A 26,135-nucleotide genomic window follows, 5' to 3' on the forward strand; every position below is an offset into this window, starting at 1 on the left:
GTAGCTCTTAACTCATATTTTTATTTTCGCTATGACACACGTGGGAATTTTGGCCATAAAAAAATAAAATAAAATAAGCATTTCTGTAGCTATTTGCTTTTATCATAATTTTCTTTTTCAACCAAACTTTATAAGTTAGAGAGTTGCTGATTCAAGTACAAGCCTTCACAAAAAAAAACAAAAAAAAAAACAACAACGCATTTTTGAAGAAAAAAAAATGAATCTTTTTTATTGTTTTAGAAAAATGAATCTTTTCAGTCTATTAATTGCGTTAAAAGAATCTAACAGAATTTTGATTCATTTATTTATCTCCCTGAAGAAAACTATCAAAATATGTCTTACTCGAAACTAACAGCTGTTTAAAATAATGTAATTGCATTTTTAGGATTTTAGCTATAAATAAAAATTATTTAAAATTTTTTTATTGAGTTGACTTGCGTGTGTGTGTACTTCGTAGATAGTTCGCTTTTCATATGTTGCCGAATCTTCTAATTGAATATAAGACCAAGCATACATTTTTATTAGATTCAAAAATAGTTTTAAATTAGAACAAGTAAAAAATAAAACGATACAAATATCTAGAAATTTTATTTTCTAACAACAAACTTAGTAGATTTTTACATGAATTTCAACAAAATTACAAAGTTTCATAAACTAAAGCAACTGCTGCCACTTACAATTTAATGTTCATCATTTTTCTGATACTTTCAGGAATAACTAAAAGAAAGAAAGAAAATTTACAACAAGTGGTAACAATCAGCTCTAAACCAATTATTTCTAATGGTCTAAACCAGGGGTGGCGAACCTTTATAAACCAACGTGCCATTTTTTCTAAAAAATTGCCTGATGAGGTCATAGACGTGCCGTCAAATAATTTTGACTTCGTGATTATTGGGAAAATAATAATACTAAATACTACCAACACAAAACTCCTTATTTACATTGAAAAAATTTTTTTGCAATGTCTCAGTTATACGGCGTAATTCAACTTAAAGTAACATCAGTGTGACTTCTGTTGTTGCAGATTAGATGACAAATAACTTATATTAGGTTGTAAGATGTTAGTTTAAGCAGGACTGTTAATTTTTTTGCTAGTTATTTATTGTTAGCTTGTTTTTTATGGTTATTAATTGTTTTTTTTTAACATTATTTGTTAATTTTTTATTAATAATTGTTCATTATTTTGTACGTTTTTTGTGAATTTTAATTTAATTGTTACATATGCTTCATAGTGTAATACCATTTGAGTAATAACAAATGTGATCGGTGACGTGCCCGAAATATTGTGTCGGGTGCCATAAATGGCACGCGTGCCATTGGTTCCCATCCCTGGTCTAAACACTATATACAATACACAAAAAAAAAGATCTCTTGAATAACTCCTCTTCTTCTACTGATCGGATTTTCATGTACTAAGTGTCATTCTTTATAGTTCCAGGGGTGACCTCAAATATGCTACATAATTAGTACTAACTATTAATTTGCGAAATCAGACACATATAAAGTCTTTCCAGCAATGTTCTACACTGGTGTGCAAAACTTAAGCAACAAGTGCGTTTTTTGTCATAACTCTACAAGAAATCATCCGATTGACATGAAATTTGAATATGATGTACATTATTTTGTACTTAAACGATGGTAAAAGAATAATGGCGCAGAAATGAATATAAAGCTTAAAGTAGGGTATGGAACAAAAAAAGGCTTTATTTGACGTATAGTGGCGTTACACATGATTGCCTGAAGAAGCGTAAGTACAACTGGTAGATGTTCCCTAGTATGGGATATGCCCTCCCCTTACTGTAATTGTTGCTTGGCATCGTCTCTCCATGCTAAGCACCAGATTACCCAGGAGTTCTTGGGGTAAACGTCTTTATTCCTCCTTTAACGCATCTTTCAGCTGATGGGTGTTACCAGGAGGATACTGTCGTGTCGCAAGACGTCTCCCTAATGCGTCCCACACATGCTCTATGCAGGGTTGCCACAGTAAAAAATGAACAAAAATAGTTGCTTTTAGTAGCCTCAAACATGAAAATAGTTGCCTAAAACTATGAAAATAGTTGCCTGAACAGGAACAAAAATTTATCAAAAATAGTAACCAAATAACTAAAATTATAGCTTAATTGTCAAATACTATTATTAGGACTGGGTGATGTCAGAAATTTCAAATCGTGATACATCGTCAGTTAAACATCACGATATAGTGATGTATCGCAATTTAGCATTTGTTCAAAAATTACCTATGGGAAATCTTTAAATCAATCAAAAACAAATAAAAAGAAATAAATCTAGTACAAAAGAAAAGATTAATTCTAAACATATTTTACTATGACATCAATATCATTGCTCAATTTTTTCAATTAAATTAATAAAGAAGTCTAAGTAAAAGCAAACCCAAGCTTTATTTCATTTTTCTTAAATTAAAATGATTTAAGATTTATTGGTTTAAAAATAATAATACTGTAACAAATTATTTTACATACATGAATTAAAAATTAAAAGAAGAAAAAAAACGAAAGTGGAAAACAAACCAAAGAAATGTTTACTTTAGAAATTTTTTTTATTTTTTATTATTTGTTGAAAAAAAAAACATGCTTTTGAAACATCATTAGCCCCTTTTTTATTTGTTTATTTAAAATAATAAAAAGTAGTATTAACTAATGGTCAAATTCTGTACTTAATAAATGTAAAAATAATTTAACTTATTTATTATTATTTTCATTTTTGAAAATAAAATCGACCAAAGATTTATTTGTCTAAAAATGATACTGACTATCGAACAAATTATAAAACAAACAAGTATTGAAAGAATTTTAATAAAAATTTAAAAAAAATACTTAAAGTACTATGCTAAATTATTAATAACGTCAAAACATTACTAAATTTTTTATTTAATTAAAAAAAAATTGTTTTAACTAATAGCCAAATTTTTTTAAAACTTTGTTTTCATTTTCTCAAAAATAAAAGCAAATTAAAAAAAAGGTAAGCTTTGTCTTAATTTTTTTATAATTAAAAATGACTGAGCATTTATTGGTTGAAAAACAATCAAATTATTATACTTAACAACATTTAATAAATTTAAAAAAACTAACTTTTTATAACAAAGTTAAATACAAAATACCCCTATTAAATTGTATCGCTTAAAATAAAAAACAATTGAAAAAAATCAATGATTTGATGTATTGAGTTCAGAACAAAAATTTAAGATAACAGCGATTATGCAATCGCAAAGTAAAAGTAGGTCTACTAAAAATAATTGACAAGAATCGTTAAACCCAGACAGAAAAAAAAATGGTATGAAATAATGCAGAACGAAAGGATCGCTGCAAAAGTCTCACTGAAAATAATTTGCAAGAAACCCGACAATTATTTCCGACGAAATAAAATGCACAACTATCGCAAAATGACTTAAGTCCCATTCAAAATAAACTTCAAAAAACGCAAAATCCCAAAGACAAAAATGGACATAAAGAAACTATGCATTGCGTTCTATATTACAACGATGATCCTCGCACGAAACCGGGAGTTCTGATTCAATTCGCTCTTCGTCATTCAACATCACAAAACGAACATCATATTAATAGCAAAACGCTACTACATCCCTGCAGCTAGACGAAATCAAAATCGTCTTCGTTACGGCGGTAATAGCGTTAGCCTAGTCAAGGATCCTTGCATATTAAATTGTTAAACCGCGATTGTAATCTAATTTCGGTGGCTTAAATCAGATTTCTGATGCATCGCCTAAAACGAAAGTCACTACATCGACCTACTGATATATGCATTAAATCGATATTTCGCGATACATCGATTTATCGCCCAGTCCTAACTATGCTCCAATTAAAAAAAAGTTTTGTATTAATATAAAAGGTATACATATTGGAAAATAGGTACCTAAATAAAAGTCGAATTACAATAGAATATGAATGTTAATAGAAGGAAAAAACTATTAAAAATAACAAAACTGCCCCTCAGAGAGAACATAAGAAGTACTTTATTAAATCCAATGGAAATTTAAATTTATGGCTCTTTGGAAATAAATGATTGTATAAAAGTTTGCTTTCTTTTATTAACGTTCTGAAAAGTAACGTTCATTTTTGCGAAAAAACTTCGCCAAGAGAAAAAAAAAATCTCTTAATAGAAAAGAAGAATAAGAATCAAGAATAAAAGAATCAAGAGAAAAAAAAATCTCTTAATAGTCGCCTATTCCTGAAACTAGTTGCTATTTTTGCCTTTAAAGTTTGCTTTTTTTAATTAACGTTCTGAAAAGTAACGTTCATTTTTGCGAAAAAACTTCGCCAAGAGTAAAAAAAGTCTCCTATAATAGTCGCCTATTCCAGAAAATAGTTGCTTTTTTAACCTTTTCAGGAAAAAAAAGTGGCCATAAGGTCGAAAATAGTAGCAAATAGTTGCATTTTAGTAGCCTGTGGCAACCCTGTCTATGGGATTTAGATCTGAAGAGTAAGCAGCCAATCCATTCGTGTGATATCTTCACTTTCCAGTAGCTCTTGAACATTAGCAGTACGGTGTGGCCGGGCATTGTCATCCATAAAAATGAAGTCTGGTCCAATGGCCCCTCGGAACAGACGCACATGGGGTAGGATTACCTCACTGCAGTAGCGGTCTCCAGTTACAGAACCTCGGTCGAAGATCTGAAGCTCAGTCCGCCCGTTCAACATAATGCCACCCCAGACGACAACTCCAGGACCACCGTAACGATCTCTTTCCGCGATGTTATTGGGATGAAATCGAGCTCCAACCTCTCTCCAGATCAACTGACGTTGAGAATCGCTTGTAGCACTAAAACGACTCTCATCTGTGAAGAGGACGCGACTCCATTGATGAGGTGTCCAAGTTTCGTGCTCTCTGCACCACTCTAAACGGTGCCGCCGATGGCTAACTTTTAAAGGTATGCAGCGTTCAGGACGTCTAGCAAATAAGCCACCTTTGTGGAGGCGTCTGGCTACTGTAAATCTTGATACTTGTCGTCCTGTGGTTGTGCACAGTTGCTGAGATATGGCGCTCGCTGACTGAAAACAGTTTCTTTTCACCTGGAGGACAATGTAACGGTCATCTCTTGGTGTTGTTTTCCTTGGACGGTCACCACCAACCTTCCGAACAGCTGTACCAGTAGTTTTAACGGCATTCCAAGCACGAGAAACAACACTTTTGTTGATCCCGAACTCTTCGGCGACACTGGTCACACTACGCCCCTCCTCAAGCTTCCCAATCATTCTTCCTCGAGTAAAGTCGTCTAAATGATTTCTTGAAGACATGTTTCACAAAACAAATCACTAGCACTTGCAGCGAATGTCTTTAACTACGGTGCTCTTCATCCTTTTATCACAGCTTTGACCTGAGCGCGCCGACCCACAAGGCTTACGCACAGTTACATCACCTACGACGTTTTATTTCTATAATTTGCATACAAATAATCTTTCTACTGAATTACGTGCATATTATACTGCAATTTCATAGCTATCTTATACTTCGTTGGGAAGCTGTGGCCGAAAAACCACTAGTTGCTTAAGTTTTTCACACCAGTGTATTAATGTTAATTTACAAACGACTCCGTTTTACGATAAAAGGTAAATTTTTATTCTTGCATAAGCATTACTTATTCCTTCTCTTTATCAGCAAAAAATAAGAAAAATCTCTTCCCCTTATATTACAGAATAATAATCAAAACTTCTTAAAACATCATAAAAAACTATGGCAATACTTTTCGGAAATGACAAACCCCCCGCCATCAAGCGTTGGAAACACAATAAAAGTTTTAATAAATATGGATGGTGTTTTCGACACTAGGGAACGCTGCAAGCTCAGGACTGTCTAAATTTCTGGGTTACTGTTTCCGTTGTATTTTAAAGCCATTTGGCATCATTGTGTTTTGAGATTCTTGCAAACAATGTATTTGATTACTTATTACTTTATTGCTTGTGTTTACAATGCTAACAATACTTGTGTTTACAATGCCAAAAGTGTTAACACTAACGTAAGATGGTGCACAGCTTCCAACACTAACAAACAGTAATAAACAAATAGAAAGAGGCCAAATCAAGACTGCCAAAAAAGCGAGATATTCAAAATCTAGCAACCATTTCACCTTTTTTAATAATAAATAACAAAGTAACTAAAACAAATTTTCACTCCAAACTCCCCAGAATTACATAATAACATTAATATCTTATGAAATACGGCAGATTTGAGCTCACAAATTATCTAATTTATTTCTTTTATTGAAAACAAAATTATCCGTTTGAAAACATCGCCTATCAGAATAACATGTAGTAAGTAGCTGCAAACTTTTTAACCGGAACTAGAGTAGGTGCCGAGCTCGAGATTGTTATTGTTTACATTCCTATTGAAAACACCATCCATTCTTTGCTTTTATGATCTCTAACCGAGAGTTTTTTACGGGATGGAATCGGCCTTATGACATTATAGGTCAATATTCTTTGCTGACCATCCGTTGAATTGGAGGAAGCTTATTGAGTTGGTTTAGCCTGTAGTGCATTTGAAGAAGAAATATTCTTTTTTATTCACACGAGTTTTATTTTTTCGTACTATTATTAAACTACAAGCTTATAACATATTTGTAGGTTTTGAAAAAAGATTTTTATGCTCGATTCAGAAATTTTTCTAATTTTTAACTTAACTCAAAGGGCAATTAACACCTTAAGCATAGGTAAAAGTTTTTCTGAAAATTAATAACTATTTTTGATAAATAATATCAGGTCTTAATTTGTCTTTCGAATTTTTTCTATGAAACAAAATAAATAACGAAAAGTCTCGAAAACGTAAAATTCATAATTTTAAAATTTAATATTTAAATGTCCTCTGAAGAAGATACTCAATACACAGAAGTCTGATCACAAATTCTAACTGCGAGCAATATCTGTGCTTAGATTTATACAGTTCTCCATAAACATCTAACTTGTGGTTAAGAAATAAAATTAATATAAACAGAAAGATTAATTTGTAAAAAAAAAAAGGATTATAGAACTGCAAATATGGTTATATTTAAAAAAAATTGAAACAAGAAATTGTTGAACAACAAGTATTTTTTAAAAATGATTTTATTTTAATAATTTTATTTTGTTAAAATATTATTCTATTTAAAATTTTACTCTATTTATAATCTAATTCTTTTAAATATTCATTTTACTTCAAATTTTTAATATTCTAATTTAAATAGTTCAAAAATTTAATAATGTTGCTACAGAATTTTGACAAGAAATAAAGAAAGTAAATGTTAAAACTTATTTATTTTGAACTTCATAGGCTATTTATTGTTACAGTTAATTTTGAAAGTGGCTATTTTCCAGGTTTGCAGCAAGAATTTTCTCGTTTGGCTCTTTTATTCCCTGATTTTTTTCCTAAAATCAAATAGTCTGACAATTTTAGGTTTCTCTAAGTAAGGCATATTTTTATTTGAGCTTATTTGGAAACCAATGCTGCTATTATAAAAGTAACTTACAGGTTTTAACATGACTTAAGTCACAATAAGGTCGATTATTTGTCTGCTTGCATCGACACAACAGGTATTTTCCATCTTTTTCCACTGTGAAGCGAATAGGCTTCAGCTGTTTAGGGTCATTCTTATGTGAACCATCACAGAATGGCTGCAAAGAAAAAAATAAAGCTGGAGTCAAGTCACATACACATACGTATTCACTATCCTCCTCTGATATCATACCAGAAAGTGACTATTTTTCTTTTTTTTTGACGTCCCAATTTCGCTTTACTCTGCTGTTTTGAATTTTTTGAGTCGTGTTATTGTATAAGAAGGAAAAAAAAAACTTAAACTTTGTAGAAACACTTTTGTCATTATGCTAAATAATAACAACATGATTGCTATCAAGTTGACAAGCTTCATAAACAGAGAAATAAATAGATCATAACTATAAAAAAAGACATTAATGCTACCAGTAACTGAGTCAACATAAAAGTAAGGCAAACAATTTAGAAATGAGAAAGTTTTGTAAACTTCTGTGCATCACTATGTAGTAGGAGTTTCACTTCATTAGAAACTTATTCTACTTAATCGCTAACATATTTTTGAATGTATACATACCTTCTGAAAAGTGTACACAGCAAGTTACACTATGATCTGACGGAGTCTAGTCCTTCCTCTTTAATGCATTACTCCATTGAATTTGGCATGATGGGTGTTTAGGGAATTTAAAAATCTTAATTTCAGATAACAAATTAGCGCTTCTGTGCATAATGCATCCGAAAGTAGAACAACTGTCACCACTTACAAATGAAATCGAAAATAAATAATTATGTTAAAAAATTGGTTGAAAGAGGATGTAAAAAAAATAAATAAAAATAGAGATTAATACAAGCGAATCTTCGATCGGAAGTTGAAATAACTTCGTTGAATACTGCCCCCTACAGTTAAGAATACAAAACACGGTCAAGAATAAAATTAATAATCAAATCCACATATAATAAATTATTACTAGTCCCATACAATGAGAAGCTTAGTTACTTATCTACTGTATGTCAGATAGAACTAAAAGAGTAAAAAAATAAATAAATAAACATTAAAGTAGTTCCTTTTTTTAAAATTTTTAAATCTTTTTCAGCAAAATTTATGACAAAAAAGTTCCTATTTGAGATATTTGAATTTTGAACTAATAAACAAAAAAAAATAAATAATTATACAAATTATGATTAATGTGGTTGTATAGAATCTGCGGCGGCACCGCCAAATGGGCAATAGCTCATATGATAAGACCGCCAATTGGCGGAGGACTTGACTGTGGCAACCCTGGAATGCAGGGAGAAAAACTCTTCTTCCCTCGCAGTCTGCTTCACATATGGCTCAGTGAATGTCGCTGTGGATGTGCCGTACTCTACCATTTTGATGTTGATTACTAATTAATGAATTATTATGTAACTTTTTTTAAATGTTAAATTCAACTTAAATATTATGGCTAACTGGTGATTTCACATTATTTTATTTAAAAACCTATTTTCTTCTTTTTGGGCACGATGTACCCCACGTGCCTCATTGGTGACCCTTAATTCTGTTCTCGCTTCCTCTTATTTTTTTACTCAATCTGTCATAATCTTTCTTTAAACGCAACAGCTATGCCTAATTTTTATAAAAATACATTACGTAATGAAATTTAATCGCTATCCTCTATTTATTTTCTTTCTATTTTCAATTATATGCACATGGATACACATGAGGATTATCTTTTCATTGCGGAAATTTACAGGTATGTGATCGATTATTTTTTCCTATCTGCGATTGGTCTGTAATTGCGTTATGCTCTATTTTATTATTATTATTTATTGCTTTAATTTTTGGTTATTTATGCATTATTAAAACTTCCCCTTACCTGTTTGGTTTCAATCCGACAACGGATTATTAAGCTACTTTTAAATTTCTATTATGATTCAATAACATTATTTAAAGCATTATAAATTTCATTTGACAGTAAGGCATAATTGAAGTGTTTTCAGTTATCAATTTATGCTTATATTTCTTAAAAAATGCTCGGGTCAGAGGATCACACAAATACCGACTCTGCCATACTGACTACAGAGTCTCAAGTGTCGCATGTTGCGGTTAAAATTCCGCCGTTGTGGAAAAATAATGTTAAACTGTGGTTTATTCAAGTAGAAAGTAATTTAGCCCTCGCTAAAATTAATAGTGATATCACTAAGTACAATCATCTCATTTCTTCTATTGATCCTGAAACGTTATCGGATGTTTCCGACATTTTATTTAACCCTCCCGCATTAGATAAGTACGCGGCCTTAGAAGCCAGAATAATAACTGCATTTTCAGATTCAGAGCATGAACAAATCCGCAGACTAATTTCCGAACTCCATTTAGGAGATGACAAACCGTCTCATCTGCTACGAAAAATTAGAGAATTAGGAGGGAACTGTATTACAGATGAATTTCTGAAAACGTTATGGCTGCAAAGATTGCCATCCGAAATGCAAGCGATATTATCTATCAGCTTCGAATCACTCGATAATTTGGCGAATATGGCCGACAAAATTTCAGAAGTGCGCACATCCTCAAATAATCACGTGTTTACTGTGGGGCAATCTACTCCTGCATACCCCCCAACCCCAACAATATTTCCTCTCCGTTAGGAGAGCTTGGGGCTTTACGTAGCGAAATGGCTGCTTTGAGTAAGCAGGTTGAGCGTCTATCTCACGAAAGAACTAGATATCCATTTTACAAAATTATCCAGCACTGGTTCAGTTTCTAATCGAGTCAATTACTATTCGGTAAAGCTTATCGCTGAGGATTCACCATATCTCAATATCGTTAAAGAATTTCCGGATCTATTAAAAGTGAAAGCTAATTTAAGTAATGTTAACCACTGTAAGTAATGTTAACCACGAATGGATCTCCCGTACACAGCAAACCACGATGATTAAGCCCTAAATTATATGAAGAGGTAAATAAAGAATTTCAATTCATGATTGAGCAGGGTATTTGCCGACCATAAAAATCGGCGTGGTCATCACCTATTCATGTCGTTTCAAAAAGCTCTGGTGACATACGCCCATCGTCAATTAAATGCTCGTACAGAGCTGGATCGTTATCCTATCCCTCATTTGCAAGATTTTAATAATACGCTGAGCGGAAGGAAAATTTATTCAAAAATCGATATCGTTCGTGTTTATCATCACATTATGGTACACCCAGACCATATTCCGAAAACTGCGGTCTGCACACCATTCGGTCTTTTCGAATTTCCGTTTTTAAATTTTGGCCTTTGTGGTGCTGCGCAAACCTTCCAAAGGTTTATGAATGAAGTTTTTGGCGACTTAAAATTTTGATACGTGTACCTGGAAGATATTTTGATATTTAGTGTAACAGATGACGAGCATAAAGCTCACTTACATATTGTTTTTGAAAGATTAAACTCGTATGGTCTGACAATTAATGTGGCTAAATGTGTTTTTGGCGTTACCGAAATTTCTTTTTTAGGACACTTAATGAAAATGGAACTAAACCCCTACCGAACAAAGTCGAGCTGATCCTTAATTTTCCACTTAATTAAATAAATTAAATTAATGATTCAATTAAAGATCTTCAGAGATTTTTAGGATTCTTAAATTTTTACCGTAGATTTTTACCTAATGTAGCCCAAAATCAGATACATTTAACGTCTTACTTAAAGGGAACAAAGAAAAACGATAAAACGAAGCTTGTTTTGTCAACAGCAGTGCAAGACGAATTTAAAAATTGCAAAATATTAGTTGCGAACGCAGTTCTTTTAGCTCACCCTACGAAAGACGCGCAATTAATTTTACAAGTCGACGGGTCAGATTTTGCAATTGGCGGGGCAATGTCACAACTAGTTAACGAAAATTTGCAACCCCTCGCATTTTTTTCCAGAAAACTCTCGTAAACAGAAAGAAATTACAGCGCCTATGACCGAGAGCTATTGGCAGCATATGAGGCAATTAAGCACTTTAGGCATATGTTAGAAGAGCAGAATTTTTCATTGCTAACCGATCATAAACCATTGACATTCGCACTCAGTCAGCGCCAAGTTAAATATTCACCACGACAATCTAGACAATTAGATTTCATATCTCAGTTCACATCTGATATACGCCACATAAAAGGATCCGAGAATATTGCCGCTAATGTGCTTTCGCGAATCGAGAGTATAAGCATGCCCAGCCCGGTAGATTACGAAGGTCTAGCTAAAGCGCAGCGAACCGATTCGGAATTGAAAAATTTGCCGGAAAATTCTGAAGTCTTGCAATTGAAAAAAATTACCTTATCACATTGTGATATACCTATTTACTGCGACTTATCAACGGGTACTGCGTGACTTCTAAGCTAATATGTTCTCGGTTTGTTTGGCATTCCATCCGAAAAGATTGCGTGAACTGGGCTCGGCAATGTATTCCTTGCCAAAAGTCCAAGACAACGCGACACACTAAAACACCGTTAGGGAAATTTTCAGACCAGTCGCAGAGGTTCGATCACGTCTATCTCGACCTCGTTGGCCCTCTTTCTCCTTCTCATGGTAATTACTATTGTTTAACAATGATAGATCGAAATACAAGATGGCCTGAGGCGGTACCAATACCAGATATAACAGTTAATACCATAGCGCAGACTTTTTATAACCAATGGATAACGAGATTTGGTTGTCCAACTGTTATTACAACAGACCAAGGACGGCAATTCGAAAGCGGACTGCTTCGTGAACTTTCACAGCTGTTGGTAATAAAGAAAATTCGAACTTCTCCTTATAACCCGCAATCAAATGGAGTAATTGAAGGATTTCATCGTTCCTTAAAAGCAAGCTTAAAAGCCTACAACACTGACCAATGGGCATCCGCCCTTCCAACGATATTGTTGGGTTTTCGCTCGGTGTTCAAAGAGGACATTGAAGCGACAACTGCTGAGCTCGTCTATGAAAAGAGCATACGCCTTCCAGGTGAATTCTTTGATCCCACTCCTGCAGAGTCTTCGCCCAAGCAAGTCCTGGAGGATCTTAGACGATACTTTGCCTGCGTACGCCCGGTACCAACTTCCAGTCATGGTCAAGAACTACGTTTATTCACCCAGGACTCAAAGTAACGTCTTATGTGTTTGTGCGCCATGACGGGGTCAGGAAACCCCTCCAAGTGCCGTATAACGGACCGTTCAAAGTCCTTAAACGACATGAAATTACTTTTGAGCTGCGTTAAAGGGAAAAGACAGACAATCTCGATTGATAGGCTCAAACCAGCATTTCTGGCCGAAACACCTAAAGTTTTGACAAGTTCCAGTGTTAAAACGGACAAACAAACAACTCGTTGTGGTCGGGTGGTGCAATCGACCCCCCACCCCGACGTTACGTCACCTTTCTTTGACACTGCTAAGGGAGTGTGCGGCGGCGACGCCAAATGGGCAATAGCTCATATGATAAGACCGCCAATTGGCCGAGGACTTGACTGTGGCAACCCTGGAATGCAGGGAGAAAAACTCTTCTTCCCTCGCAGTCTGCTTTACATATGGCTTAGTGAATGTCGCTGTGGATGTGCCGTACTCTACCATTTTGATGTTTATTACTAATTAATTATTATGTAACTTTCTTTAAATATTAAATTTAACTTAAATATTATGGCTAGCTGGTGATTTCACATTATTTTATTTAAAAACCAATTTTCTTCTTTTTGGGCACAATGTACCCCACGTGCCTCAAATCTATTACAATTATTTAGTTATAAATTCCTATCAAACAGCTAATAAGCATTGACTAAAAACACATTAATATTAAATAGAAAATTACAATTTTAAAAATTAGTTTCTGAATCAACTTCCATAATTTGCTGGAAAACTGAAAATATCATAAACATAAATTTTTTTTTACAGAATTTAAATATAAACACATGCATATTATAAACATTTATGTATCAACAAATAAAATAATAAGAATAAAGAAACATTTTTGGAAAAATAAAATACTATAATTTGAAAACTCAAGATTTGAATAGATAGAAAAAAAAAACCCTTTTAAAAGACCAAGGTGCAATTTTAATTTCCAGTGCTTTCAATATAAGTAAAATTACTTAAATAAAAATTAACCAATTAACAAAGGCAACTAACAATATACCCAATTAAAAACATATAAACCAAACTTATGAAAAATCGAAATTTACCTGTTTCTTACTTAAACCACAAGAACACCAGGAATAAGTTTTGTCCTTTTGTAACTTAACAAAGGTTGGTATTTTTTTGGCAATGGTCCCTTTCACAACAGGCTCCTTAGCTGCGGTCGAATACCTTAAGGAAGTAAATTGATTAATTTTATATTTTTTACAATAAATGTTTTTAATGCTTTAAAAATAATTTCTTAATACAGTTTTTCACATAATTTCAAGATTTTCAATGAAGTAGTATGAGTGCATATATACACAATCCCACAATAATGGAAGAAACACCCTCAGCTTTTGACAATTTTTAAAATTTTTCAAGAAATACACACAATAAAAAAAAGATAATCCCACGTAAAATATAACTTTTAGTAAATATTTCTCACTTTTATTGTATTTAATTTAATAACAAACCGAAAAATTTTGAGACGTAAGGTATATAAATTTTTATATCATTTCAAAGAATGTAATTTTAAATGCCAAAATACAAAATTGTATTCCTTAGAATTATGTAACAATTTCTATACCTTACAAATTAAAATTTTTTTTGGCTATTATTATATTAAAAAATAAATATTTATTAAAAGGTATATTTTGCATGGAATTATCTTTGGATAAATTAATTTTACAACTGTGCGTAACAAATTTTCAATTCCCTTAAAAAGTTCAAGATAATAGTAAATATGCAAAAAGTAAAATTTTGGACTGCTCTTCTGAGCAAACTATTAGAACCACATTTACCAGATTGCGGCTATCCCCTATGTTTTGAGGGTAAGAAATCCGAATTCGTCAAAAAAGGCATGTCTATTTAGAGAAAGTACTTAAGATTTTGTGTCTGATTTTCGAAACTTAAAATATTTTCTGCACAAATAAATCAGCATATTTGAGATCATCCTTTTGAACCATTAAGATTGAGTTGTAGAACAAGACGATCTGACGCCTGAAAGTTATTTAGGGAGGTCCATTTATTTACTTATTTTTCACACTGCACTTATATATAAATGGTGTGAAAATGGAAAAGTGTTATCAAAAGTGATTATTTTTAAACATTGATGAGAATATTGAATGTAGAAAGAATGATTCAAATATGGGAAAAATTGTTGAAATGGTCACAAATAATGATGTGGAGAGTGATAATGTAGAAACTGATACTTAATTGATATTTTCCGAAAAAGATCATTCATCCAACTTCATCTATTTTTTTCTTTTTTGTAATGTTAATACTATAATTTTAAGTTTGAATAGTTATTATAGATTATTTATATATCATTGCAATTATGCTAAAAACAATTTATGGTGCTAGCTTAACAGACATTTCACTCTATATATATTATATACATATATATATCTAGCATAATAAATAAATTAATGACATTCGATGCAACCGCAAGGATCAGATGGCGCTTACCAGCAGCCACCTTAAGTCTCTTTCTTTCAAGGGTAGTGTTAAAATCTTATCAAACTGCCCCAGGTGCCACAACATGCAGGCTTCTCCTCAACATATCCTGGACTGGACAAGAAGGACATTCTAGAAAACCCACTTTTAGTGGCCGACTTCCTCAATAAATAAAAAAAGGACAAGAAGAAAAAAAATGAAGAGAATAAAATTTTTTCTTTCTTTTTTCGTTTTTTCATTGTTCTGTAATTTTTTTCATGTTTTCTCTACATTTTGAACTTATATACATGTATGTATGTATGTATGTATGTATGTATATATATATATATATATATATTTTAAGTATGTGTATGTTTTTTCCGGCATAATGTTCTTATAGTATTTATTTTTAAAATGGTAGGATTTTTAACCATCAATAAAATTGCAGGACATTATTACTGTTATTTTATTTGTTTCTCTTATGTTCATTTTCTAGCTTTTATCATTTTAGTTGAAGATTGTATTTTGTTTAGTTAAGTCTTATCATGCTTAGTATAAACATAAAATAAGATCTCGATAGATTAAAAAAAAACGAATGATTAAAATTTTTCGACATATTTTTTATTTAACAATTTGTCAAATAAAAAATTCTTCATATATTAAGAGGAATGGAAAAAAACATGTCTTGTGGTAGATTTGTTCAATAAATATGAAAAAGTTGGGTCTGATTATAACAAGGACAGATTGGACACTTTTTCAGGACCTCACATTTCAAAGGCCCACAAATATCCTAGCCTAAAATTTTGAACTTTTAAGTTTTTTAAATCATTTTTTTAAAAGGTTGTTAGTATGTTAGAAATGTTTTGGAAATTTATACTTAACTGGTTCATTTAAATTTAATAATTAATTGAAATTATAGTGAAAGGAATATCTTTCCATTATGGCAATATTTAAAAAAAAAAATTATTACTACGAATAGACCCTAAGCTTAATCAAGTTGAAGTAGATAAATTTTATCAAAATATAAACAAGAGAAACTTTACTAATTGAGTTATTATTAATGCTTACTCAGTCATTAAATGTTTATGCAAAAAATTAATAGTTTTAGGTCCTTTAGTATAATTATTTATATGTTTTTTGCTTTACATAAATTTACTCCTTATATATTTTTTGCTTTACATAAATTTACTCCTTATATATTTTTTGTTTTACATACTCCAAGGTAAATTTAAAAAAATATATACTCAGAAGTCAATAAAAATTTTAAAGTTTCAAGATCAATAGTCTACTGAAGTTATAGACATTTGTTAATAAGGTTCTCGTTACTGCATTCTTAAAAAGACATAAATAGGCTAAGCTATTAGTAGTGTCAGATATACAAAGTCCCATATCTGTTTACCAGAGGAAACGTCTATTTACAGGACACTTTTTTGCAATAGAAATAATAAATCTCTTTTTCTTATTTTTTTTTCTATGTTTGTAATCTGTTAAACCACTCATGGTTCAGTAAATGGGTGAAAATGGGAGAATGTTTCTCCCCAATACATTATTTCCCTATCTAATAACATAGAAAAACCGGTTTTGCTATGAGGAGAAAACAGCAGGTAAAAATATGACTTTTTACATGCAGAATCGTCAGTGGGTTAAAAAAGATATTAATAATTCTTTTCTTTTTGCTTCTTTTCCAAAACCTTATTCTTCTTTAATAAGAATAATAAATAAATTGTTGAAAAGATAAGAGGAGTCAATAAACAAAAAATTGGGAGTAAATCAAAGAGATTGTGAATATTAATTGTGTTTGACAAAAACACCAGCATACAAGCCTTGTTTCCCTGTAAATTATAAATGTTTTTATTAACAAAATCTACTCAATTCTATTCCATGTTTTACATATTATTTTTATTTAAATTGGATTAATTTACTTTGAGAACATGAGGCTTTTTTCCAGAAAAAAAAGCCTAATCATTTATTACTTTTATTTTATTATCTGCACTGCTAATTATTAACATCATAAAAAAAAAAAAAAAAAATACAGAGTAAGGAATTTTTATTCATAAAAGAGAAAACTCAAATTATCCTATGCTCACTTTCATTTATTTAACATATAAGACAATGTTGCTGAATCTAATTGATGTTATTTATCCTCCATTTGTTACTCTTCCCCCCTTCAATAATGCATGTTATGATATTTATTTACCTGAAAGACTTATTATCAGGAAAAATCTATTTTTTCGGACTTGTCAACCTCCAGACCATTCTGGAGACTTTTCTTTGTAGTTATTTAACAAATTAGTGTGCATAGCTAGTTAATCACTTTAATAATTAAAATTTCTTCACATAAAAGGAAATATATAATTTTATTTTAAAGTATAAAAATGCACGTTTTGATTTTCATAGGTATAAAAGAACAGAAAAGAAAAGTAGCATAGTATTAAGATATTTTTCATTTCATTCTTGCTTTTATACAATAGTTCAAAGAAAATAATTAAGTCATAGGATTTTTGTATCAGATCCGATTCAGCACCAAAACTTTTTTGCCAAATTTTGGCAACTATCATGCAGTAGCAAACTAAGTTCTAAAATACGCAACACTGAATGGAGTGAACTGAAAATTTGAAGTGACCTTGAAACAAGCCACTATGCCAATATATATTCTTAATTTATTGCGAATACAAGAATTGGTCTGTAGTATTTTGGCCTAATCACTACCAAAAAAGGAATTTTCAACTATTAGGCTTTGCAAGCATGCTCTTACTGTTACTGCTTAAACTGTTCTACCGTAAAGTGCTCAACTTCGCATGCAGGTCATCGGCTACCAAAGCAAAGGTGCCATCTCCTCTGCAGAGGATCAAAATTGTGATGGCATGTCTTCGGATCATCCTCAGGGATGTTTCCCAGACCATCGCCAATAGCCCATTCTGCAGCTCTAGTGTGACGTAAATGAACAACAACAGCAAGCATAGAACAAAATGAATTCTCTTATCATATTAAAATAACATCTTCTAACCTAAATTTTAAGTAATGATAATGATATTTAAAAAACCCTAATTGTTAATAAATTAATGTGTAATCATATAACATTTCCTGTAACTAATTATAGAAGAATAATTCTTTTAATATTAACACATGGTACTTGTTCGCCCTAACTATAACCATCAAGGAGATTTCAAGCATGAAAATATTTAAAAAAAATAAATAAATAATTAAGCTATGCACTTAGAGTTGGTCCTCTTTTTAAAGGGCACTCCTCCTTAAGAATTGCATGTTTTTTTGTAGCTTTTCACAGTTACTGCATAGAAATTACCTAATCTTGACAATTATTTTGGTACAGTTACAGAAACCTCCCAAAAAATAAAGGCAAATTATGTACTTTAGAGTCAGTATCAGAGTAGAAACATTTGAAAAAATTCAAGCTTAGATAAATAATTCAATTTTTTCAGAGGTAATATCTATTTTTAACACCCTTAAAAAAGTTGCCATTCTGTTAAGCTTCACTTTGATTCGAGTACTAAAAACGAAGTTTATATGCAACATTTAAACTTGCTATCTATAGGAATATAATTTAACAAAGAAAAATTATTTTGAACAATTACAAATAGGCTATAACACACACATCAATTGCATCTGTTGTTTAGTGTAAAACTGGAAAAAGTTTTTCCAAAGTAATTTTATCATTTTTTCAATAATTTTAAGACAAATTTCTATATAAATATTTGGTTTTTTACTGTTTGAGCAGTTAATAATCTTATTTGGAAGCTTGTGTAGATTAAAAAATCGGCTTACAGCTTATATAGTAAAATATGAAAGTACGGGGCCTCCCTGGCCGAGCGGTATCGCCGGTCCAAACGCTCTGTTAAGCGTGGAGGTAGCGGGTTCGAATCCCACCGTAACCCTGGATGTATTCTTTGTGATGTCTTTCTCTGTATTGTTCTATCTGTATTTTCTACTTGACAATGACTTATAAGCCTATATTGAGCACACAAGTCAGCAAATGTATGTAATCTCAATAAAATAAAATGAAAGTACTTGTTATGTCACAAAAGCTCCATGATCATACTTTGGAACTTTGATGAAACTACAAATAATTTACATTAAACTAACTAAAAATAAAGTTAAATTGGCAACCCTTTTTTTCATTTCGTCATTTGTTTATTTATTTAGTCCATCGTGCATAAATGATTGCTTTTTCGGCCTAATAAATAGCTAATTCACGTAAAATCGGTGATTAAAAGTGTTCAAAATAGGTATTTTCTTATAATGACAGAGAGAGATTGTTTCAAAGAGGAATTTAAATACTATAAAAGAAAAATCCCTCCCCCGCAGTATGGAAAAGTTATAGATTTTGATGCAGACATATTAAACCTATCGGTCACAAAAACAAATAACTTTTTTGACTCAAAGATAAACTCAGAATGTTGTATTTTATGCCAAGATCTTGGTTTAAAAGATCATAAATCATGGGAATCGTATTCATTAAAAGATCATAAAGGATTTTTATATTTAAAGAATCCTTTTTTTATCAAAGGACAACAGACGTGGATTCGAAAATGTCTTGAACTATACCCACGAAAACCATCTGTTACGAATTTAGACCTTCATCACTCAAACATTGACGACATATGGTCTCTGTCACAAGGAAGTAATTTAATTGAAAAAAGCTATTTAAGTAAACTTTGCTGGACTACACTTGGCTATCATCATAATTGGGATACAAAAATATACAATCCGGATCATAAATCTGATTTTCCGAAATGTTTAAAGCAGTTATCAGAGCATGTAGCGGAATGTTTAGGTTTTAAAAATTATAATCCTGAAGCAGCTATTGTTAATTATTACAATATGAAATCTAGCCTGGGTATACATAATGACCATTCTGAAGAAAATGTTCACGCACCCATAATATCTTTTAGTTTTGGTCAAACAGGAATATTTTTAATTGGTGCTCTCAATAAATTTAAAGTCCCAACTGCCATTTTTTTAAGGAGTGGTGATATTGTTATCATGTCTGGAGAATCAAGACTTGCTTTTCATGCTGTGCCTTGTATCATACAGGAGGATACTACTTTTAGATACTATGACTCAGAAGATAAAGAGTGGTCACCTTTTAAAAACTACATTGATAAGTCTCGCTTAAATATTAGTGTGAGGCAAGTGTATGTTGAGAAAACTGTCAGCAGATGATACGTTGAAAGAATATTGTACCTGTATCATTGATGGTAAAATTAGGTTTTTTATTTAATTCTTAGAATATTTATAATTAAAAATGTTTATAAAATACTTTTTCTTTTCAAAATTTTTTTTATTTCATCGATGATTTTATTTAATGAAAAAAAAAATTTTTTTTTTTAAACAAATATATGTTATGATTTATAACACTAATTTTACTTACAAATTTCTTTAATTGTTAAATAATTAGAATGTGCTAAATATGTGCATAATATTGAAATAAAATGAAAAAATATTGAATTAAAATTGTACAAAAATAGTTTTTTTTTACTACAAAAGAACAATCTTTTAGTTAAATCATAAAATTTTATTTCATAGCTAAAGCAACATTCATAAAACTCATGATAAGTCTCATTTGTTGAACATAATTTAAAATTTTTAAGATCTCATTAATTGATTGGTGTCTTAAAAGGTTTTATAGAGCTTTTCTTCTCTGCAGCATAAGATAAAAGTTTTCTTTTTTTCCCTACCCATTCTAAAATGTAGTAATTCTGAAAAAGTCAAATTTTATTGAAGCAACAAGAGTTATGCTTAATTGGACTTTCTAGCTCAAATAATAAAATATATTTAAAAAAAGAAAGAAAAAAAATTTATATAAAAAAAGCTGCTTCTTCCAAACATACTGAAATCTAGGCCGGGATAGCCTGGTCAGTGGGGTGCCGGGCCCATGTCCAAGAGTTTGTGGGTTCGGGGCCTGCTGGTCGAAGACTCCCCATGTAGTAAATGGTGACTGATGCACGTTAAATCTGTCGAGTCTCAAAGTCCTCCATGTTCCCATAACAAATCAATACCTCTGGGGGTACCGATCCAGGAGTTTCCTTGTCTTCTGGATTGGTTCAAAATTACAAGGCTACGGCGTTGAACATTTGTAGTCGTAAACCCAAAAATTGGGTCGACTGTTCAACGGCGGTCATAAAATAAAATAAAACATACTGAAATATTTTTTATCATTTATCTGCAGTTCTGCGTATAAATATTTGCTGTCACTTTTATTCAGATCCTGATTCCCCAAATTATATAAGAAATTAATGATGAATTGTATGTCATTCACAATAAATAGTGATATTACCAATGATAATCAATTAATTAAATGAATACTAAATTTAACTAACTCTAAAGATATTAAAATAAAGAACTTCTATATAATTTTAGGTTTTATGAAAGGTACCATAGGTACTGGGTTAAGTGTGACTCAGTGATTAAGGTACTAAATTGTCATTGTGAAGAACTGGGGTTCGATCCCCAGTGGCGGCTTACCCAGCTTCAGATCAGTGGGTACCAGCTTATCTCGGAAGTAAAGGCAGCCTCTGCAGTGCTGACCACATTGCCAAAATCATGCTGTTTGTGGCAAAATTGTGGAGCCTTAACCTCCATGATCCACAGCTGGCTGTCGCAGGAATGTTTTACTGGGTTTAGTTTCATTGTAGGTGGAAGTAGTCAGCAGCATTGCATATCACTTTTATTAATTTTGTACAATCTTCCTGACAATATACCAAGCTACAATTTGGCGTATTAATAGAGGAATATTGTAGCATTTTTTTGAGGAAAGGTTTTCTAGATATTTAAGATCAAAAGACAAATCGGGTGTCATTCATTCCTTGACCTTGCATAGGAATGTGAAATAAGGTATTGATTGATTGATTGAATGTAGAGTTTAATGGCACAAAATCCAAATGTGGACATGCTGCGCCAAACAATATGTTTATACATGTCAAAATTGAAGTGCATACTTATTTTCCTAAATATAATTAAAAAATTGATAAAATCATATACAAACAATCAACGGTAGTATTGGAATAAAATCACGTCAAAGTTAAAACACAGTAAAATAGTATAAAAGTAAGAATATCCTTCTAAAAATGAATAAATTCATGAACAGAATAAACTTATATACAATTTAAAATGCCAATAGCACGTAAAAATGCAAAAATGTTCGGATGATGAGAGTCACCTAACAAATCTCCCATAGATAAAATAGAACTGCCAAAAAAGGCAAGACGATGTCTGTTAAAATACGGGCAAGTGATTAAAATATGGTGAATCGAAAGTAAAACATCACAAGTGTTGCATTGAGGAGGTGGTTCACCAAACAACAAATGTAGATGGGTCAGTCTGGTGTGTCCGATTCGCAGACGGGTAAGCTTAACATCTGCACTACATAGTCGCAACACAGGGAAGGGTTCCAAATTTGACTTATGAGCGTGCAACTTATTATTCACTTGGTTATCCCACTGCTGCTGCCATAAAGATTTTATATACTTTTTAATATGTATTTTTACATCTGAGAATGGTATAGATGAAATAAGGTATTGATTGAAAGGTCAATTCCTTAGCTTTGCAACGGTGTGAAATTTTCTTTTACTGCAAATTAGGAAAAAAATAATGCAAGTTTGTCATTTTTTATGAAAGTTTTACATGTCCATAACTTAGACAGTTTTCAAATTAAAAATTGGTAGAATTTTGTCATGCATGTCCATTTAACCAAATTTCATTAAAATCTTTCTGCACCAAAGTGATTGATCTGACATGGAGTGATTAATAATTAAAGTAGTAACAAAAAAAAGGAAATGTACAATTAGTTTAAATAAAATTTGGTTAAACTACCATTCTGTCTGAAAAAAATTATTGTATCATAGATAATACCCTTAATAATAAAGTGTTAAAAATAAAACTTTTTTTAAAATTATTTTAATTGGACTGCATCGACAAAATTTTACGTATACAATATATTTTAAATGGGAACATAAAGCGAATACCTTTAATTAATCAAAATTAATTCATAGATGTATAATTTTTATAAACATTAAACTGTGTTTACAGGGTGGCCACCCACCTGGAATTATCAGGGAATTTTTTTATACTGGAAAAATCAGGGAAATTTGGATAAAAACCTGGAAAAATCAGGGAATTTTAAAGAAAAGCTGGAATTTTTTTTCTTAATTTAAATTATTTTGCCATTCGCTGTATCCACTTTATTTAGATGGAAATTTATTGTCAAACAGTTGAAATATCATCAACTTAACAATACTTTGCTTGCATTAAAATTCTCTCCATTATTATCCTGCTAAACTAGACTGCCATATGAAACTCTCCCCTGTTGCTAAATGAATGGAGAAATCTTTGACCTCTTTGGAGATTATGGGACTGCACAGTTTAAAAAAGGCAAAAATTGTGGTGGAGGTGAAAAAAAGGGTTAGGATATTGGCTTCTGTTTATATAAGTAGGATTTTTTATCTTCTAGTTCGTGGGCTGAATTAATTTATTGTTAAAGTTTGTTCCGATGCTTTGGGAGTATTTTTTATGTTAACAAAATGATTTAAAATATTTTAGTATTTTTACTTTATAAAATCTCCAAAAAATAATTGGTTATAATTTTAATAATAGATTTTATCTTGCACTCTTTTTCTGAAAGCTTTTGTTCTCCCATCCAAAGAATTATTTTTTCTTAGCAAAGCCTACCAATCACTCATTTTCTTGAATCGTTAATGGCAAAATCGTAACCATTGTTGCATTGATGCTTTTTTTTTTGGATTTCATTTTAGCCTTTTATAACATATTTTATTTTAAAAAAGAAACTTTTTTTACGAACCATCTAGATATATAACATTAAGTTTTACTGTTTTGTTGGTAAATATTTGATTTTTGATTCAAAATTCAATTATTAATCACTATGTCGAAAGTCATTTAATTGAAAAATAATGTTTAAAGTGTTAAGATTAAAATTAAAGTAATTTTCAGTAATTATAATGGTTATCATTAACTTAAATTTATATCCAACTTTAACAATAACACTGAAGTGAAAAAAGCTGACTTGACACTGACTTATGTTGTCTGAAACTGAAATAAATTTTTTAAAATTAATTATAAATCATATTTTACAAGTTAAGAACTGCTTAAATTGTTTTATTCAAATGAAAGCTTCAAAATGCATTTAAGTTTACATCTAAATTACAAACAAATTCACAGAGTTTAGACAGTTTGTAAGTGAGTAATAATTTTGCTTTTGTGCAATTTGCATCCAACACCAAGAATTTGAACCATTTAATTTGATTTTATTATTATCAGCTTTTATAAAACAAATTGTTTTCGATAGGTTAATATAAAAATTTGATGGTTATAAACTTAGCTTATGTTTTATAAGAAGTTTTTTCTAAGAAATTTATTTTAATTTTTTACGTCCGACACCCTGTAATTTATTTAAAATACAGTATAAAATAGCTCTAAATTGAAATGTAAATAAATAAAAAAAATTATTGATGTATAATCCCATGCAATTATTTTCTTTTGCTTAATGAAAATACATTAAACAGTACTTATCCAAGTTTTTTTAGGTCGCTCTGTATTTACTATTTTGTGCAAAAACTACTTAAATCTTTAAAAAATTTTTTTCATTAAAAGCAATATATTCTACAAGCTAAACATATTATTTTTTCCGCATCTGCTCAATGATATATTAAATAAATAACATTTTAAATAAAATACTTTATAATATTGACACTTTTCTTGTACCCACCTAAACATCATAAGGAAAAAAGAAGAAGAAAACACACTGAGTTGGAAATTTTAAGATTTTTACTGGAAAAATCAGGGAAATTTGAAACCTGATTTGAGTGGCCACCCTGGTTTAATCTTTAAAACTTTTGAAGAAAATAACATAAAAACATATTAAAATAAAACACATGAAACCAAATATTTTAAAATATATGCATAAATAAGTGGAAGGAACTAAAAAAAGTGATATCATTTGAATATAACGTGAAAGCTTAACTAAGTTATGAGAGAAACTTAATAATTGTCTGAAATGATGCAAAAAGTTTATCACCATTGCCAGATTATCAAAAATTTATCCAAAATGCTACATACATTAATACTGAATATGAGAGAAACTGGCTCCATTTGGGACTAATCCAAAATGAATGAATCCGGTGAAACAGATTAGTTTTTTTTCTTCTAAATGATACCAGAGAGAGAATACTCATTTAAATTGATCCTGCAATAAACTTTCTTCAGTGGTGTTGCCATCTAGTGTTAAATCTATAATATTAAGTAATTTTCCTTTAAAAGCATTTCCGAGAATTAACCAAGTTTTGAAAAAGTAATTCATACTAATTGAAGTTGCTTGTTTCATGTATTAAAGTACCTGCTATTTTATCTAAGCATCAGATTCAAATCTACCTCCAGCATAAGCTAATAAAATATGATCCAATTAGAGAATATGCATTATAAATTTTTGGCTGCTACAAATTTGTCAGCAGTCAACAAATCCTGAATTAATTTGTGTTGATATTTAAAAGAATTAATCAGTAAGAAATAATGTATGCTCGGTGCATCCCAAATTTTATGCATCATTTTATCTGCTTATAACCCTATGTAAGTTGTCTTCCCTATTTTTCTTTGCATTAGATCTGCCAGATTTCCTAAATACAGTGATTTGTGAAAATATAAAGTTATTGCTTCATCAAGTAGGACCTGTGTTGAATGATTATTTGGTTTTTGTAATGACAGAAACGAATTTTGAGATATGAATAAAAAAATATTGAAATGCAGAGCAAAAAATGTACTTTTAGCATTGTAATATAAGAAATGTTATTACTAATTGTTCTTACTTTTGTCCAATTCTAAAGATACTAAAAAAATAAACAAGTTCCTTAAAAAATAATTTAATATACCCATTTGTTTCAACTCAGTTTATCATTCGTTTATTCACCTAATTTGATTTGTCTTTTTTTATTATTAAATTATTAAGAACTTCAGAAAATATAACCTCACTTTTAAGTTGTTTACAAAATACATTTTCACAATAAGAATCTTGTTATTAAATAATCTGGCAAACATATATAATATGCTTTAACCCTTTGCATAACAAGTCCATTACAAAACCCTCTTTTTCCATTTC

The 26,135-nt window shown here is 30.8% G+C and overlaps 2 protein-coding genes across 3 annotated transcripts; one reads left to right on the forward strand and one right to left on the reverse strand.

Annotated features, from left to right (window-relative positions):
- Positions 1-571: 571 nt before the first annotated feature.
- On the reverse strand, positions 572-18,785 carry LOC107439063 (uncharacterized). 2 transcript variants are annotated; one of them, XM_016051534.4, is made up of 4 exons: positions 18,627-18,785; positions 13,645-13,768; positions 7,475-7,619; positions 572-717 (listed from the first exon to the last, which is right to left on the reverse strand). In XM_016051534.4, exons 1-4 carry the CDS (start codon positions 18,686-18,688, stop codon positions 674-676), a joined length of 375 nt encoding a protein of 124 aa, XP_015907020.1. In that variant the 5' UTR covers positions 18,689-18,785; the 3' UTR covers positions 572-673. The 2 variants fall into 2 exon arrangements, with proteins under 2 accessions (XP_015907020.1, XP_087008676.1); XM_087152550.1 differs by lacking the exon at positions 572-717 and adding an exon at positions 7,244-7,373.
- A 348-nt stretch (positions 18,786-19,133) lies between these two features.
- AlkB (alpha-ketoglutarate-dependent dioxygenase AlkB) lies at positions 19,134-25,701 on the forward strand. Its single transcript, XM_016051533.4, has 2 exons — positions 19,134-20,229; positions 25,643-25,701. Exon 1 carries the CDS (start codon positions 19,271-19,273, stop codon positions 20,192-20,194), a length of 924 nt encoding a protein of 307 aa, XP_015907019.1. The 5' UTR covers positions 19,134-19,270; the 3' UTR covers positions 20,195-20,229; positions 25,643-25,701.
- Positions 25,702-26,135: the final 434 nt, after the last annotated feature.

Source organism: Parasteatoda tepidariorum, chromosome 9 (assembly GCF_982258835.1).
Source record: "Parasteatoda tepidariorum strain Cologne lab strain chromosome 9, Ptep-v5.0, whole genome shotgun sequence".
NCBI lineage: Eukaryota > Metazoa > Arthropoda > Arachnida > Araneae > Theridiidae > Parasteatoda > Parasteatoda tepidariorum.